This window comes from Lutjanus erythropterus, chromosome 8 (genome assembly GCF_056507025.1).
Source record: "Lutjanus erythropterus isolate fLutEry1 chromosome 8, fLutEry1.hap2, whole genome shotgun sequence".
Taxonomy (NCBI): Eukaryota; Metazoa; Chordata; class Actinopteri; order Lutjaniformes; family Lutjanidae; genus Lutjanus; species Lutjanus erythropterus.
The window spans coordinates 20942954-20962402 of NC_139324.1; the positions used below are offsets into that span (position 1 = coordinate 20942954).

The following is a 19449-nucleotide window of genomic DNA, read 5'->3' on the forward strand; positions in this document are numbered from 1 at the left end:
TGAGATATCGCGTTCAAAAGAATGGAATGAAACAAAAACATGATGCCTATAGCCACGGCTGTCATGAACATAGGGGCATAAAAAAAGGTTTTTCAAGGTTTTTAAAAAATAGTGAATCCCAGAAATGAATATGCTCAAAAAATTAGGCTGTGGTTGTTTGCAAGATTAGCTATGTCCAAGCTCCAGGTCCATTTATCACACAGACACGATCCCCAATAGACTTATAGCTGGTGGAGATAAGTAATCACAACTATTTTGATAACTGATTAATCATTTAATCTTTTTTTTTTCTGATTTCAGCTTCTCAGACATAACTATTTCCCGGTTTCTTTAGTTGTCTGCAACAGTAAACCGAATCTATCTTTGGGTTGAGGGCAAACAAGACATTTGAGGTAATCTTGGACTGTGGAAAACAGTGATCAACATTTTCCACCATTTTTTAGACATTTCATGAAAAACTAATCAATTAATCGAGAAAATGATTGACAGATTAATCAATAATGAAAATAACTGATAGTTGCAGCCCTTCTTGATGGGAACTTGATGATCCAAATGCTTTGGATTTACAATTAAAAAAAACAGGCTGATCATTAGTAGACAGATCACTGAAGTGTGCATGACGGAGAAACTGTAGACAGATACTGTATAACAGGGAGAGCCCATACATCACACTCTCTTGTAAAAACTAAAGTGGACTAGAGTCAACCTCGGTTCAGTTGTACGTGAGCTTATGAGGACCCCTCAAGGGTCACGGGACAGCTTCTGAGACAAAACAGCCCTCGCTCTGATCTCCTGGAATGCAGAACTGTATTTGATATTATGAACACCCCTCCAGTATCAATAAAATATGGTATCAAAGTACATATCAAAAGATTTGCTCGGATTTAATAGGGGTCATGAGCGGGCTGGACTGCTGTGTGTCATCTGTGTCTGCCTTTTGCCTCATTGAATGAGACAAGAGGGATTGTCACACCGTATGACGAGTGCACTGTGATCTTTGACTCTTACTCAAGTTTTGCTGTAACCTCTCTCTTACTGCCGCTCTCATAAGCCAAGATAGAACCGTAACTGTATTGTGGTAACTTAAAACGGATGGAGCGATTTACGCAGCCATAATTCACTCTTCATAAACCTGCTACTTGGTGGATAAAATTCGGTCTGTCCCTCGCTGGTTCACGGTGGCTGGAGAAAATTGATCTGCTGGTTGCCTCTTATGCCAGGACTCACATTGATCCCTGACCAAACTAAATAAATATCAATCCAGAAACGATCAAAAAGCATGGTTTATAACATTCACAGATCAAATAGACTGCCGCTCCATCCTCTGCCTGATATACTAGCAGCTTGCATGTATAAAATCCTTTTAATGTAACCCGAGACTGCTCATTGCAAGGATTGTCTCCTGGACTTTCATCCTTTTGCGACGGTATTTCTGAACCTATGACGCCAGGAATGGATAAGGAGATGGCCAGGTCACTGTACGCCCACCTTTCTTTTATCTCCCTTTCCCTCTAAAAGCGAGAGAGAGATTATTCTGCCAGACACCTTGACCCCTATGGGCTCCACTACTCCGAGCTTGAATAAAGCCCTTTGAAAAGGAGATATTTTACATTAATGGACAGCCATCCAACAAGTTGCTTCAAAGCTCCCTCCCCAATCACCTGGTGTCCCATGGAGAGCTCGCCCCGACGTCAGCTCCATCTCCTCTTTGATTCCCTCCATCATCCTCATCATTAGAAGCTGACACACAAGGCAGGCGGGCGGGCGAGCAGTCGGCCAGGCGGGCAGGGCCGCCAAACGCATAGATGCACACGAGAAGCTTTTCAAGTGCAGAGAGGCTGACCTTCCAGAGAGGGAGGTCAGCTCCTTAACACACAGCCTGAGCCTTGACGGCCAGGATCCTACAGAGTGCTGTGTATACGTGACACAGCATGGTCACTGCCTTGTAGACACCACATCAGACCGGAGCATCCAAACGGATGTGTGTACAGTCCACAGCAGGACCACCTTCCTGTCCAGCATCAGATCATGGATGTCCAGCTCAGCCGTCATGCAGCTTGAAACAAGCAACGTCAAGCATCGCCTCTGGACAGACTCTGGGTGTAAAGACACATTCTCTGTCCCTAGGCAGTGCCTCACCAAAGCTAAAAAGAAATATCGAGATTACATGATAGCTGTATCTATTGATTGTTTATTCATTTTCAAAAGTTTATGAATTTTACTTAGTTGTTTTATTTAAACTTTTCATCATTCATAATTTGTCTCAGAATTACACATACTCCAGTAAAATTAGTCAGAATAGACATTTTGAAAGTATAGAGGGTATGCACGTGGTGTAACAGTAGGCAAAATCACCACAGTTACACCCACTGAGTGGCAAAAAGACTACTGAATGGCAGCAATAGCTTTCAGCCTGAATGCCACAAAAACACAAATATCTAAAATGGGATAGAGTTGTTGTGTGATTGACTGAACAAACACATTTAACAAGAAATTGGAGCGATCTTTTAACAAACTGCCAAAAGATAAAGAAAGGAGAAGCGAAAGATCTCCGCAATTCACAGAAACAGCTGGAATCCAGGCACTGAAACATGGATTTGCAGATGCCATTTTGTGTCGGGTATGATGGATAATTGGGCAAAATCATACTTTAAGTTACATACTGTATTGACTAATGTTATTTATGAATTAAATATGTAGCATCTTTCATTTATAGTCCATGCAACAATCTCACATCACATTGTGCATCTTCAACGGTGCTTAAATTTCAAATGTGGTTCAAAAAACAAATCCCGCCTTGAAATAACATTACAACCACGCAACCACTTTTGTACGTCTTCTTTGCTTTGTGTATTACCCTGGCATCAAAATCAGGTACAAGTAAATGTAAGGAAACCTGATTCCTGGTCAGATGTCAATGTCCATGAACCACTGTGGTATGGATCACTGCTGAGTCTAACAGCCTTTAATTTACGCAGATAAATACTCCTGGTTTCTCAGTTTCCTACTAAAGCAGCCATGTTGCAGGATGTCAGGATGTTTCAGTCTGACTGAGGGGGCGTGTCCTGGTGGGAAAGTGACATCAGTGCATGCCCTCTATAATATACTGCTATTGATACAGTTTCATCCCATTTACCTTTCCTGAAAGCTGAGCCTGTCTGTGCCTCCGTCTGCCCTAAGGCCTACATTTTCGTAGGTTTGTGGATGCATAGTCGGTTCTCACACTGAGTTGGATGACAAGCATTAAGGCACAGACCGACCTTGCCTACTTGTGGCATTCCAGCTTACAACAATACAGCTTACTGGTCATTATATCACATTTGATACTATAGACTATCTTTTTGTTTTTAGTTTGAAACTGAAATGATAGGGCATAAAATCAATAATCTGTTGATGCTTAAAAATCAAGATTCTGTAGTCTAACAATGGCACAGCTGTCAGTGCTTTAAAAAAAAATGTGAAAATCAAATTGTGGCTTTAAAATCGAAAGCCAAATCGAATCGTGGATTTGGCAAATCATGACCCCCCGACAGCGGAAGGGGCAAAAGATTACACCAACTTTCCAAACAGACTGACCATTCTCAGATCACCTTGAAAACCTTCGGCAAAAGCCTCACTGATATGGCACTGAGCATGTGACCTGCTGCATTGCCAAACAAAATAAGTTTTAAAATGTAGTAATGAGTCTCTCTCTCTCTCTCTCTTAATTGGCATTTATTGTGTAGATGTGTCTATTGGTTTGATTGTGCAAAAGCTTTCCTTGAAAGCTAATGTAACTCCCGTGCTTAATTGTTAATTTATTTCCTACTTAATGTGGACTATATTTTGTCTATCAATGCATCATATGAACTTGTGGCTGCTTTGCTGATTCAGCGTAGTCATATTTAACATGGATAGGTCACTGTCTACCCAGACAAAGAGTTCACTGCATATTACTGCTGTATACCGGAGAGAAACAAGGACAAATCGAGTTCTTCATGATAAGAAATGTGTATTAGACAAGGCATAAGAAAGGGTATAATCAATTCTTCTAGCAAAATTATTGTGGGTACAGTATCAATAGCCTGAGAAACAGCAAAATACATAAATGACAAAAAAAATAGGGTAGAAAAAAGAAAGAGTGCTGAGTTTTTTTTCTTTTGGTTTTGCATGAAGAGTGAGAAATCATCATGAGTCACAATTAGTGTAGCTGTTTTTCCATGTTCATTTATTTATTTATTTATTTTTACTTTTTGAGAGCTGGCGTTTTGCATCCTGCTGTGCAACTCCCGATGCCATTTAAAATGAGCTGTAGACTATCTCAGGTGAAGGCTGTCTGCCTGAAGTGTGACTCTGTACGCATTTGTTCATCTGTCTTTGTCAGTACGAGTGTGTTGGTGAGTGTGTGTGTGTGTGTGTGCGCGCGTTAGCAGGTTTCAAGTCATTGTGGATGGGTTTTGACAAGTGACACGCTGCACTCCAGAAAGCTGCAGTGAGATGACTGACTAATTCAGGCTACGTTGATAACTGAGACGTAGCAGAAGGAGATTCAGGCCTTCACTCTGTCAGTTGGAGGCACACCGTGCTATCTGTTATCCTGTCAGGGCAGACAACAAGACATAACTAGCAGGATAGAAGAGGAGGAATTTGTAAATCATGAAACCTGCTTGTCATTGTTGGTCAAAACTGACAGCCTGAGGTGGAGAAACAGCTAGTTATTGCACACTATTTATTCATTTTAATTAGCCATGAAAAGATCTCATTACAGCTCTTTGGTTACAGTTCATTACAAGCTGCATTGCAATGTTTTTTTTGGGGGGGAAATAAATTCCCAAGGCTATGTATCCATTTTGTAGGAAAAATGGAGGAAACTCATCATTCAGTATCTTTACAAGATATACAGTATAATCTATTCTCTGCATAATTAAATTTATTTACTTTGTTCATTAGTGATTATGCATCAGTTTGTTTCCTAATGATTTATGCCTCATTTACATCTCCCAGTACAGCCAACTCCACCCATATTAAGTCTGTCCAGAGTACTCACAACAACTAACACAGGACTAATTATGCTTAACTTGATGTCTCTCTATTAGCTTTCTTTTAAGTTAATGACTGATTTTAACTGTGAATATTATTATTAAGGTATGTAAGTGAGTTACATTTGGCTTTATTAGCTAGCTTTGAAGCCTGTATGAGCTGGAGGGAATCTTTAAATCATGAGCCTTTCAAGTATTTTCTAAATCTAGGACAATAGTTGGCATGTTGCTGTTTGATGTGGAATTGGGTGCAAATGCAACTCGTGGCTTGTGAGTAGGACGGGGCAATATAGCTGAGAAATGTATCAGTATAAAAATGTTTGGTTTCAGTCGACTACAAACTTTAATTATTCTAAACTATAATACTAAACTATAATTTTAATGACCTATTTTTTAATAAAGACCAGGAGAAAAAAAGTTACATTTAAAGATTTTACTTTGAATTTCGCCATCTCAGTTTGGTTTTCTCAACGTCTGCAATCATTTTCTTACTCAATGCTGTTTCTGTTGTTGTGTCACGTGCATCTGACCCTGTTAAATAATTGCCTGTTTGCGTGTCACTCGTGGCACGCTCCACTATCAAGGGATATGATAGGCTGTTTATGATCCAGGACGTATTCATAATGTGCTTTCATGGCAGTTTGCATTAAATGTATTTAAGTGAAACTCCTGAACATTTCACTGAACAGTTTTCTTCCACTATTCATGATGTGTATATTACTGATATATATCACTATTATTTTGAGTCCACGCCAGATGGTGACTGAATATGTGCACTGGGGTTAAGGAAATGACACACATGGAAAATAAATACCAAGGAAGAAATTAAAAGGAATACAGAAGCCAAGGTGTGGTTGCTGTGAAGTTACAGCAAATATTGCACAAGGTCAAAGAGAACTTGGGAGAAAACTTAACTTTGTTTGTTTTTAAAACTACAAATATTATTTTATTCAGATGCAGCCATGATTTAGGCTTAAACATGATCATTTCAGTTTTTGACTCCTATCTAAACTGCTAAACTGACCAGGTTCTCTCTGCCATTATGAGTCAGCACAATCTGCAGAGTTAAGACAATAAAGCTGCATATGTACAGTTGATCATCAGCAATTAAACTGAGCAAATATCTAACCACCACTGCCATGATGTTTGATGAAAGCATCTGAACTGCCACTTAAAAATTAGTAGAGATCATCAAGTACCTTTCTTCAGACTGTAAGGGAAAGCTGGTTTATATGGTTGAAACAGATGTTCATGGAATATCTGTTTCACTTGTATGCATTACACCAGTAAACCTAACATGCGCCAAATAAAACCCTGCTAATATAAACATGAACTGGTATTAACTGGAGCTAGTTTGCTAATTAGCTGTGCAACTAATTGAATCTACCTGGACCGAACTGGGAGCTTGAAGCACCAGAGAGTGCTGGTATTTACACCACTAGCACGGGAGCTTTGGATCAAGTGGGAAATTTTCAAGGTCTGGGCGGTGGGGTACCTGTGGGGAATGCTGGTGGGGAGCAGGGCAGGAATGGGCAGCAGCGATGTATTTTTAACTGGACTCAGAAGCCTCTGCAGACACCACAGCAGAGGCGAAGAGACCCAAGAGGGCGTTAATAGAGGAAGGTGGGAAGTGAAAGACTAAGCAAATGGCAAGAGCAAATTTTAGACTGGGTTTTCAGTCGTTGCTGGGAGCCTCTTGTTGTGTTGTTGTACTTGCTTGAAATTTGGCTGCGTTGATATCAACTCACCAGTTATTATTATCAATAAATAATGTAATCACCCTGTCTCACTCTCCCTTTCCAAGCATGGGGTTGAAACTACGGTGGCCGCGAAAGTCGTGCAAAACACAACAGGCTGTATCTAGAGCCAGTGTTTGGCTTGTCTGTTCTGGGCTACTGTAGAAACATGCTGGTGCAACAAAGTGGACTACATGAAACAGGACCTGTGCTCTCTGTAGATAAGAACAGCTCATTCTAACGTAAGGAAAAGAAAACATTTCTTATTTTCAGGTCAAAACACACTCATGGATAATAAAAACAAGCTAATGAATATTATATTGCATTTCTGCAAAGAAACCCCTGAAAATCTTACACACTAGACCTTTAAATGGACTAAATTCAAAATAGAAGAGCATTGTAAAAAATGCAAACTGCTCAATTAAAGTAAAAATATGTAGGATTCTCCCCAAGAAATAATGTATATACTGATACAAAAATAAAGCCGCTCAATCCTCTACCATGACCCACCAGAAATGTGTGGCAGCACCTGCATCCACAGAGGCCCCACCTTCTGCCCACCCCTTCTTGTTTTCTCAATATTTTACTCTACTCGAGGTGCTTTACCAACCTAAAATGTCCGTATTTGACATCCTGGGAATGATATTCAACAATCAATCAACCTTTCTGGTGCTTTTACATACAGCAACTGACAAATCTTACTAATCCTGCCTTTAAAATGTGAAAAAAAAAGAATGAACCACAAATATGTATTTAAAATGTACAAAGCAGTTTTTATGATCTCAAGACCACCGTTTGTTGTAACCTATAAATTGGTTCCTGCAGTGAAAATGAAACTGAAGCTGTACAATGTGAGGAAAAAAAGAAGTCTTGTGGCAGATCAGTGAGAGGATGCATTTCTTCTCAACTTACTGTCAAAATCAGTTCGTGTGACTAAGGTGCTAATAAGGTGAAGAAGGTGTGAAAACACAACAAGTAAACTGCAAACATGTGTCTTGAGGCCACATGTGAAAAATGCAACTAATTAGATGATGACAACATGGCGATGGAGAACCAGACCGTGCAATGCTTTGACTGGAGGTCCGCAGATACAGCTTCAGATCAATACTATATATCTTTCTTTGTGGTTAAAAAAAAAAAAAAAAAAAGATTAAGAGGGCATATTAAACTTATTTTATTCCATTTTTCACACTTTATATTCACATTTCTTACTTGGAATAATTTCTTAACCTTGAGTGTATCTCACTTTATAATTTTTATGTTGGACTGATTGATTTGATATGATTTTATAATGACAAGTTTATTTTTCCTCTTCTTTTTATTATTTGTTTTAGCAGCAGTGGCAGAGGAGAATTTGACAGTGTTAGCAAACAGCCAGCTGTGATTACTCTAACACGTCCTGCTATTAAAGGAGGGATACGAAACAACTGTACACAACAACAATAATAATAATAAGTGCTGCAGTCCAAGTAGCGAGTTGGAGCCATAGATGATATATTAACTAGGTTGAGGTCCTATTTAATGTACAGCCTATGCTTGATGCAAGATGTTTCCCCTGCCCCCTCCTTCCCAGACTCAGAAAGCTCAGGCAGGCTGCAGGAGCACTGTAAGGTGAGCGCAACAGTGTTATTTGACAGTAACAAGTCCTACAATGCAAGTTGATCAGCTGTTTATAACTGGGTTGGCATTCAGGGACTGCTTGCCTGATTCTGTTAACATATTGTTCAATTTAACTGTTATAAACATCTACTCCTTCTAAAAAAATTTGTAATAATGTCTTACGATACACAAGTTATAGAGCATAATAGAAATTTGTTGCATTGTTGTTAGAGAAGCCGGTAATTCAACTTCGCATGCTTCCTACTCCTTGATGACATTACGGTCATTTTATGATTTATAAAAGTAAATATTTCTCCTTTAAAACAGAAGATTAAAATTAAGTACATTTCTTGCAATATAAGAGAGGTATAGCACTGCTTATTTTTTCCCCCTCATGCGCCAACATCTGCTCCACTCTTTTCCTCCTCCTCCTCCCATTCTTTCATGTTTTCCTCTCCTCATCACCTTCTCCATCATCACTCCTCCTACTGGGGTTACTCTCCAAGTGTTGCGTTGCACAGCCCACGTAGCACAGAGCGGTGCGGGCGGCGGCTCTGCCAGTGAAAACACAGGAGTGTAACAGGATAATGAGAGAGGGAGAGAGGGCCTCTCTGTTCTCTGTGTCTCAGCATTTTCCGATTCCCTCGCTCTGCCTCAATCCTCTTCCTTAACCCACATTATCTGGAGCTGCTGCACAAGTGTGTCTCAAAAGACAATCAAAAGACGTGAGAAAGCTCAAATGTAATCTATGACTTGAACCGACATCTTAAAAAACACACATGAGAAAAAAATGTTTAAAATTTCACTCCTTTAAATCCCTCCACTTTCTACGTGCTCCACCAGCAGACAAGCCCTCTGCACTCCTGAGCAACGAATGCTGATCACAGCGCTGTCATCACTCTCCTATGTACCCTGACCTCTCGCTCGCCTATCATACCCTCCCAAAGGACTCCAATCGATACCTGACACATGACACTTAACACACACACACATGCACTGTGACGGACAGTAAGGTGTGGAGTAAAGGTCTTTCTGATCTGGCTGGGACAGGGTCTATTTTCTGGCTGAGCGGCTCGCATCCCGTTTGTGAGTCTTGGCAGCCTGACTAGGAGTTTCTCTCAAGTCTCCCGGGTCCTCTGAGGTGTTGAGCGCACAAGTATACAAACACACTCACACACACACACACACAAAATCCCGTACATACACGGATGTAAATACACACTAAATACAAATGTTCAGTATTCATAATTCAACTGGCTAACATTATTTCCCAGGAGCTCTTTCTGGGTTCAGTCATTTGAATCCACTTAAACAGAGACCAGATCTTTCAGTGTCCTCTGGAATAACACAGTGAGCATTGAACTGAGGTCATGTATCAGTTGACAGTTGGCTGCATAATTTATGGTAAGTTGAAAATCTCTGGTGTCAGACACAGTTCATGCATAGACCATAGCTCATATATTGACTGTGCTACAAAAAGTTAATAGACCATAATAATGTCATCCTCTCCATGATGTGCCATCCACTCTTCCTTCAGCTGCTCTCACTGCAACCACAAAGGTTTGTGGTTTGTGTCTTGTCTTTGTGTCTTGTAGTGCTACCAGGGGGAAACATATGACGTAAGGGTTAACAGTTTACTTAATGAGTTAACGACTACCACATATATAAGTAACCATCAGTGTCTCAGTCATTAATTAAACAAAATAAAGCAAGAAACAGAACTGCCTTTTAGTAAAATAACTGCAACTATTACTAATGACCGCTAAGTTTGACAATGTGAAATATTAAACTCAATAAATCAAATGCAATCAAGGCCTTTTCATGCCACCTTTTCTTGCATAAGAAGTTACAGATACTGTTAATTTACAGGGGGTATAAGACATTTGTACTTGCTACAACAGACCTGTAATAAATCTTTTATAAGTTTAACATTTTTTATTCTTTGTCAAGATTGTGACAGGAAGGTTTTGAATAAACAAATTGCTCAGGGTGTAGTTATTTTGCTCAGATTCCATTATATTTATTGATGGTGCATAGTTTCATGTTGGTGTCCCTTCATGTATGACATGAAAGAATTATTAGTACTTTCAGTAGCTTCTATGTTATGCACTATACAGTACTTACTGTCACAGGTAGCAGTTATACAACTATAGCTATAGCTATACAATACACACGAACACTCAAATACACATTTTTTTAAAGCACTGGTATCAAATCAGAACTCTGCATTGGCTCATACACAAAGTTCAGATATTAAAATCAGTATCGGGAAGGAAAAAAATAGCAGCCGCACATCTATAAAAATCATGGTAGAAATGATATCTGCGATCTCTACAAACAATCTCTAATGTCTCTGCTAAGAGGTTACTCCTGTAATTTTTCAAAAAGGAAACATGTATGTTTGGTGGTTGTGATCACATCCATGTAGGGTCAGGGCACGATGGCTGTCAGAGGCTCTACCTCAAATATGGAAGGCTTTTAAATCACAATGTTAAAATGGTAGTGTGTCCCCTCAGAGGCAGGAGTAGTTGGAAGAGCTTTTCACATGTGGAGGGAGAAAGTAGAAGCAAGCTGTTGCCACTGGTCATTGCTCTATGTCTGTATGTTCTGTTTATATATACTCTTATTAAACCAAGAAGCTTGGTTACACTGGTATTTCTTTTCTGTGGTCCACCATTAGTGCGTTTCTTTCAGTCGTGCCATTGTTATTGTTTTTTTTTTAGCTTTAGCTTCCTAGTATAACTAGCTGGCTAACTTTGAACCTTCAGAGTTATGGACACACGGTACAGAGACAAAAATACTCGTTGATCTGCCTGCTCCCTTTTCCCAACAGAGTCAGGCAGTGGTGAGCTTCTTTTCTGCTCTAATACAGAACAACGATGTCATCATCCAGCATGATGTTTCACTGTGGATGTCCTCAAATGCCAATTCAGTAGAACCTTCCATCCATGTACTCATAAAACTGTAAAATCCAGGAGTGGCAGGTTTCTGGTTTCCACGTGGCCCAAGTTATTTGTGATGGTTTAACAATGGATGGATGAACAAATAGCCATTCTAAGCACTAACAAGTGGTCCTGCTTCTGTAATCTGCTGATAGTGAATGCAGGACACAGGTCCTCTGTCATGCTCGACTGATGTACAGTGGGCTGCAGACTGTAACAAGTTGTGTATGTGCTTGTGCCTGCATGTTGCGCACATTTGTGTGTGGATGTCTGTATGTGTCTGTTTGTGCACACTCGCTTGTGTGTGCATGCTTGAGTTCTGCATGTCTTGTGTCCCTGTGTGTATTTGCAGGCGCGTGCTGGTGTGCGAGAGGTGCTCCCCGTCGTGTCGGCCGCGCCACCATGCCATCTGGAGAGGAAATCGAGTGTGAAGTACAGTATAGTTTGGGACCAAGCTCCGTGGCAGCGGCTCAGCAGTTAGTTCATTAGTTCCAAACTTCCAGGGATTAGGAGAGAATCTCTACGGCAGGGAGGCAGGGGGGAGTCAGGGAGGATGGAGGGACCCATGTGGGGAAAAGAGAGGGAGCAGGAGAGAAACACCAGGAGGAATAGTGGACCACAGGGCACCGAGAGACAGAGAGGGAACATGAGAGAGAGAGATAAACAATCTTAACCCTGAGGACCCTGGCGAGGGGAGACGAGTGCGAGAGAGGGACAATAAAAGAACAAGACAGAGAGGGAGAGGAGGAGGAGAGAGGACAGGTGTAGCCGTCAGTTCCGCTCCGGGGTTTCAACCTGCCCTCCCTCTTCCTCCACCCCACTGATCATACAGATATGATGATATGTGTAAGAGTGTTAGAGCAGTCAGCCTTGTCTTCCCTCCTCCCCCTTCTCTCCCCTCTGGGTCTGTGGTGACAGTTAGCAAGCTCTGGGTGGCTCATACCCTTTACTCCCTTTTTCTCATCTCCCTGCCTCTTAAGCAGCCAGCATTGCTGCCAAGATGGAGCGCACACATTTTTTGGAGTCAAAGCAGCAGGCAATTAAAGCGGGGCACTCCCGGATTTCAATTTTCAAGGGGAGGGGGCCGACTGACCTTCATGGCGTACCTTTTTGTCATGAATATCGTTCTCTGTTTTAAGGTGAAGGTGAGAGATAATGAAAAGAATACATTAATGAACACATAATAGGAGGGTGGTTGTGGGCAGTAGCCCCATTTAAGGCCTATCCATGCATACCCGGTGGCTAACCTCGCATTTCACCTAACCCATTGTTGCCGTTGCCAAAACAGCACTTCAGGATGGCATTTAGCAAGCTCACACTCTGCTTTGCTCCCATAGAAAAAAACAAACATGCATTATAAGACCATTGTTGAGGCCTGGCATCTCTTGGCAAACACACAATGCCGACTGTGCGGTCATCATGGTGAATATACTGTAATGGAAGCAACAGTATACACTGAAACCGTCAGTGAAACCACACACTCACAAAGAAAAAGCCAAATCTCTCATTTATTTATGATTCAGTTAATCCCAGAACAGATATTATTTGACATATTAGAAGGCAGGTTAGAGACAATATATTATGGGGGATATTGAGAAAGCCTTCCACAAAATACTGACAGGGGCTCTAAATTTTGCATAAGAAAAATTATTCAGTTCAGCTGGATATTTACTGACACAAGCAGATGTGAATGTGATCAAAAATATGTGCATATGATTTGCATGAAGTGCTGCCATTTCAGATCTACAGTGAATTTATTTGGCAGACGCTTTTGTCCAAAGTGACTTACAATAAAGTGCATCAGAACTCAGAACAGAATCAAAAATTTGAAGCGAACCAACCCAAATAAACCGTTTAAATGGTTTTAGAGACCTGCAGCACAAGTGCATAAGAGTGACATCACGGTTTGCTGACACACCCTGGAGTACACTTCTATATCGCTGTAGCAAAAAGGGACATTAAACCACTGAAGCACATAAATGAATTCATTTTCAAAAGTTAAGTTCTCAATCAATCACTCTTCATCTGAGTTATTACATGTGGCGTTAAACACTAGCAGTACAGCAGTAACAATTTCAGTGCTCCACCACTGCCTACTCAGGATGCATTCAGGCACAGTGCTGTCATGTCATTCAAATTTTTAGTGACTTACACAACAGCATGTCACATTCAAGGAAATAAACTTAAGCAACTGGCCTGCCCCTGCACACCACGTGTTAAGAACTTCTGTACCTTGGTCACATCACTTTCAATTCATATTCAATTAAGTTTTTGTTGCCGTTTGTATGTACTAGTTGTATTTCCTGCCCCCTCATGTCAATCGTGTCAAATCACAAAATGTATTACATTGTTACTTGCCTCACTTGCTATGCATAATCTCACTAAATAAAAAAACAAAACAAAACAAATAAACATGAAGTGTAAAAATACATTTTGCAGCCTCAAATAACTCGTTTTCTGTGTCTGACTCACAGGAGAAGGACAGCTAATGAACTTGGCTGAAATGCCTTCTGGTAGACAAGGCATTACACTTCATATACTCGGATGTTAGAAGGCATACTATGCAATATATTCATTATAAAAAACAATGTATAGACTCATATACTCAGTTTCTCATTATCTTTACTTATGAGCCACTGAAAGTGTGTGGTGGTGTCTGTATCTGCAGAAAACCTGTCCTTTGCTGTAGTTTCTCATGTTTTGCTTTGTTAGAGATGTTTCTGGGTGTCAACCGTTGGGCAGTCAATACAGCACACAGGTTTTGACGTTGGGACTCTGTGAGAATGTAGCAACAATAATAACTTTCCTCATCTTTTTCCTCTTGAACAAAAGAGGGGCTGCAAATCAAATTATCTTGTGTATGCAATAAAAACAAACAAAAGAAATGTTTGAAAAGTATTCCTGCGAGCCCACACACACACACACACACACACACACACACACACACACACACACACACACACACACTGCCCCCATGGATTTCCAATTGCCACAGTGGAGAAAGAAGCTGAGAGTGTGGGAAGTGAAGAAAGGGTGCCAGTAGGAAAGGTGCATTTTGTTATTGAGTAAATAGCTAATTTTTTATATTACACAGTGTGACCTAGCAAACATATAATAGGTTACAGGATTTCCGACACTGTGTCAGACTCTTTTAAAGCTAACATGGACCTATGGTGTCAAAAATGTGTGAAAGCTGTCCTAATGCCATGCTTTGTACTGTGTAGTACTGATGTAGCCAATTCAGAGGAGGAGAAGGTAATGGGATTATTAAGAAGGGAAGTATTGCAGTACGATGCTATTTTCTACAATTTATTGTTGGTATTTTGATGTGCATTAGTCAAGAGTGCTAGTAGTGGAAGATGTGGTTAAAGTATTTTTTCCCTTTATTTTTAACAGGATATACAAGAGCCTAATGCAGTCCTCCACAGGTACAGCTCACAAGCTAATTGCTTTCAACCCTCTAGACCCAATAGTGCCTCTTTCTGTTCTATCTTTCACTATAGCGCCCAGGAGTGCTCATCATTTTAAAATCACTCGCAGTTTATTAAAACATTGGGGGAAAAAGTCTGAGCTTTGTTTTGCAGATACTTTACGTCCGCATCAAAAAGCAGGAGCAGAAATATACATTGTAGTGTTGAGATCTGTGATTTTTTTTCTGCTAAAAACTTTTCCACATATAAATGTAGCAATTTTTTACTCATATAAGTTGACACTACCTGCTGCCAATGTTGATTGGTCTTTTAGCTGTGTGGGGTCAGGTGTGGGACATTTTTCTTTTACTTTGAAAGTCAGGCATGATCCAGTGAAGGATATGTTGTTGTCAAACTCTGAATGATCACTCAAGAAGCAAACGCAGAGAAATGAAAGACAGAGGATTTTTTTAAAAGTGAAAACAACTTGTGATTGTTCATTTTTCCATTCAATCCAAAGAAACAGCTCTGTCTTAAAATCAGGAAGAAATTTTCATTTTAGTGAGATTCTCTGTGAACTGCAGTAATATTCTACAAACAAAGGGTCTAGATGGTTAAAAAGCATAAGAAAAAAAGACTCATATTTAAAATTCACAACTGTTTCCTGCAAACTCAGACAAAGTCAGAAATAACGTGTAATGTTTGATGTGAAATGAGGGCGTTGGTGAAAGAAATATAAGTAGGTTGGAGCTGGATACTTTTGTTGAAATAAGATAGAGACATGGACCTGTCACATGCTGACAGCTCGAGAGTCCAGCGTCTGAGTTCTCCTCAAGCCTGAATGGCTGCTTCAGCACCGCATTCCTCTCCACTTTTCTCCCTCCAACACATAATAAAGACAGAAGCTCTGACATGCACCATCTCCATCGTGGGGTCAGTTTTAGCCTGTCAGTCACGTGGGCCATCTTCTTATTGTCTTTGTCTACTACAGGAACAGCCTCCAGCCATATCAATCATCTTTATTATCATGACTTAAAAACCTTTGTTAGTTAACTTTTTACCCGGGCCCCTTCTTTATCCCGCTCTCCAATCACAATTTCATGGGCAGTTCAGCAGGGCCAATGGGGAGGTCGTGTGGGCGGGAGGAGAATGCTTTTAACCTGCTGCATCTGGTGCTTTCCCGCTGCTCACCCAGTGGGACATGGTCACCTTGTTTTAAAGAAGTCTGATAGGGGGGCACCACTGCCTTTATACCATCATAATAGGGTGAAATGTGCTTGTTTTAAACATCTCCTTTAGGTAGTTTTCCTTTCAGTGATTAAGACCGAGCACCTGTCTGAAGGAGGGAGATGGAATTAAAAACATTCAGGATCACACAGCTGTGCTTGTGTGTGTGTGTGTGTGTGTGTGTGTGTGTGCTCCTTGTCTGACCTGTTCATACGAAGCTTGCATTACATCCAAACGTGTATCTCTGTATTTATGTACCTTTTTGCTGAGGGCTACACCATCCTCACAGTCCAAGACGGCACAGTCGACATCTAGGGACGCTAGTTTCCTCAATTTTCGCTCATCATTGCCAGGGCAGTAGAGAACCGCCCTGCGGGGTATGTAGCGCAGTGAGGGGCCGGCAGAGTGATGGTGATGACGCCATGCTTCGGTACACAACTGCCAGGCTCTGGGCAGGAGCCAACCGCTCTCCCTGTCAACACAAATATACACATACATAAGCACACAGGTATATACGTGCATTTGTGTGCACACTTCATAAACATACACAGCACTCACAGGTACTGAATTCACAAATACACGTCTTCAGTGCATACATTACGCATGAGCACACACGGCATCAATACAGGGCTAAGGGCAATGAATAATTAAAGGTTGTTGCTGCATTCATCTTCATAATATCTACAGGGTTTATGTTATAAGTGTAGATCTAGAAGGAGGCCTCTTCCTCCAGACCAGAGCGAGTGTTTGGAAACGTTTCATTTTGGGAGTTCTGTTTGCCCTTCAGCTGTCTATTGAAGTGGATGAGAGACGCTGACCTGCTCTTTGTTGAGAACAAACTCACCCAAACACTGAGCCACACATATGCTAATGTTGCCACACTGCTCAATATCCAGGCAGGACAGAAAGTGAATGAGTAGGGGTGTCAGTAGTGGTTGAAGCTGAGTCATGGAAAAATTTAAGCCTGGGTAACACAGTGCAGATATGTTTTTGTATTTTAAAAAGCCATATTCACACCTTTATTACTACTATTATTATAGGTGCAAAAACTACTTAAGAGATGATTCTGTTTCATTAGTCACACAATGACTAATTGGAAAAACATAATTAAAAGCAGATGTATTTTAGAATTCTATTGTGATTTGCAATATCAATCACAAAATTCTGCATTAAGTCTGGGCAATTTGGCTACCAAATTGCTAAATGACTTTGTCCACAGTGAAACATCATTAGGGAAGATGATATTGCTTACTGGATCTAATACAGGCTTTATCTACTTTAGTTGCATCTACTTTAGTAACCACTTCTTTTAATTTTCTCTCTCACGTGACAAAAACGTACTCTATGGCCACTATGAGGGGACAGGCTACTTCAAATACTGAAAGCTTCTAAATCACAATGATGGTAGAGGACTCATGTGGTTGATGACTATCAGCCATCAAGATGGCCGATGGCACTGCCCACACCAGCCTAACCCTTTTCTGCAGCATGCACACTATTCTGACATCCATATAGTGGTATTAACACTGGAAGATGATCCACTGGCAGATGTAGACAGACAATACAATGTTTTCAAAATGTACACATTCACTGGGCAAAATAAGAAAAAGATGAGTGACGGTTTTTAAAATCTATTTGTTACTCATTTAGAATTTTCTATTTATCTGTTTTTGTTTTTTTTTATTTTTTGTTCTCCGCAAATTCATCGTATTACTCAGGATGACAACTCTAAAGATGTGAAATTCAATTTGTAGTGTTGAAGGAAAGCAATCTGACTCCTTGTATGACCAACACTGAGCAAAGATTGAAAATAATGAATTTACTATCCATTTGGGACACTTCTAAAACTTACACATCGCAGATGTACTCTCACACTTCCTGTCACATGGGCAGAAATGCTGATTTCGGGCTGATACGATATTTAATTTTAAAGCCTTTGTCGGCCAATACCGACAACATGCCAATATTATCATGCATTCCTAATTCTAATATTGATTGAACGTGAATAAAACAGAAACAAATTATTTAACACTGCCTTTAGACTTTTCTAGACCAGCACCATGTGCAGGTTGCAGGTTTACGAAAAGGAAAACAAATATTTTGTGTTCCTGGGATTGAGACTTTTTTGTTTTGCTGTGGTATGTATCAAGTACATTTTTTATACTAGAAATGTACCAAAAAATTCTGTTTAAAAAAAAAAAACCTCTTGAGAGCATCTACATTACTTTGTCATTATGAGTGCTTCTCTCAAATGTTTGGCAGTGTCTTTGTTCAGGGGATGCTTTTTTACACATTTAGAGAAAACATGCAACAAACTGGATTTGGTGGCTGTTTTACTTTTAGACGCATTTCATTTTCAAGTACTCGTTGAGTGACTGTGCTCCTGCAGCAAAATGAGGGCAAAAACATGCATCAGAAATCATTCATGTTTCTTAGCCTGTCACATTAAAATAAAATGGATATACTCAGATTGCCACACAATTAATTAGCAGTTGACCAGTTGTTCACATGCTCATCATCACATCTCTGACCTCTACATGTACACTCAAACATGGCACAAACACACAGTGAAGCTGGCTTATGTCCCCCTCCTCTGACACTTAATAATTTGTTCCTGAAACAACTGGTCCTACTAGCTAAATGTTTAGGATCAGATATATCTAATTACAGCAAGAGACAGCTTCTCCCTCCACTAACTCTTGCTGGGTAACAGAAGCCCTTCAAGGGATCATATTTGTAGATAGTGTGAATTATTCCCTTTCCTTGTCATTTGCTCTCTAAAGGAGCTAAAGTCACTTCAATAGCCACTTAATCCTGTCAACTACGCTTCCACATGCCCTCCAGTCCCAATCAGGACTGATCTGCACTGAGACATTGCGGTTGTAGCGGGCAGTTAAAACCAATTCAGGTTGCTTCTAGTATTTCAGTGCTTCCAGGTACATAGAGCATCATTCAGACTGAGAACAGTATTCACAAAATGCTTGGGGAGAAAATATGGCAAAGGTTGGAGGGAGGACTGTATGAGCGCCACCTATTTTCATTGGTCCACAATTTGCATGGTGGTGTGCCAGTTATTTCAGGGACAAAAGGCTACAGGCCTCAAATTGATAGGGAAGAAAGAAAGCAAACAGCAAAATTAGACAGGAAAATAGTGGGTAAGAGGGACAGAGGTGGGAGTACTGAGTGGTAGGGGGCACGAGAAGGCTGTTTAGACCTAAATGAAATCAATCTATTCTGCGCATACTACTCAGGAGGGAATGTTAAAAGCCATACTAAGTGCCCACTTAAAAGGCAAATATAATATAAGGGAAGTGCTAAAGGATGGAGGCTCTGATTTAAGGGTAGGTTTCATTATGAGGGCAGAAAACTGAAACCGGGAGAAAGGGAGTGATGGTGCCTTGATGTTTGGCGAGAAGCAGAGGTCAATAACAGAGACCATATCAGCATTTTCATCCTTAATTCCACTGCGCTCCTAGTTCTGCTCTTTCACAGCTCAAAGGAAAGAAGGAATAACGCT

The 19449-nt window shown here is 40.5% G+C and overlaps 1 protein-coding gene across 1 annotated transcript in view; it reads right to left on the bottom strand.

Moving 5' to 3' along the window:
• Positions 1-19449, bottom strand: part of clybl (citrate lyase beta like) — an 84329-nt gene that overhangs the window by 22603 nt on the left and 42277 nt on the right. The window contains exon 2 of the mRNA XM_084724053.1: positions 16191-16404. Coding sequence (XP_084580179.1) covers positions 16191-16404 — 214 coding nt within the window. The remainder of the gene's footprint in view (positions 1-16190; positions 16405-19449) is intronic.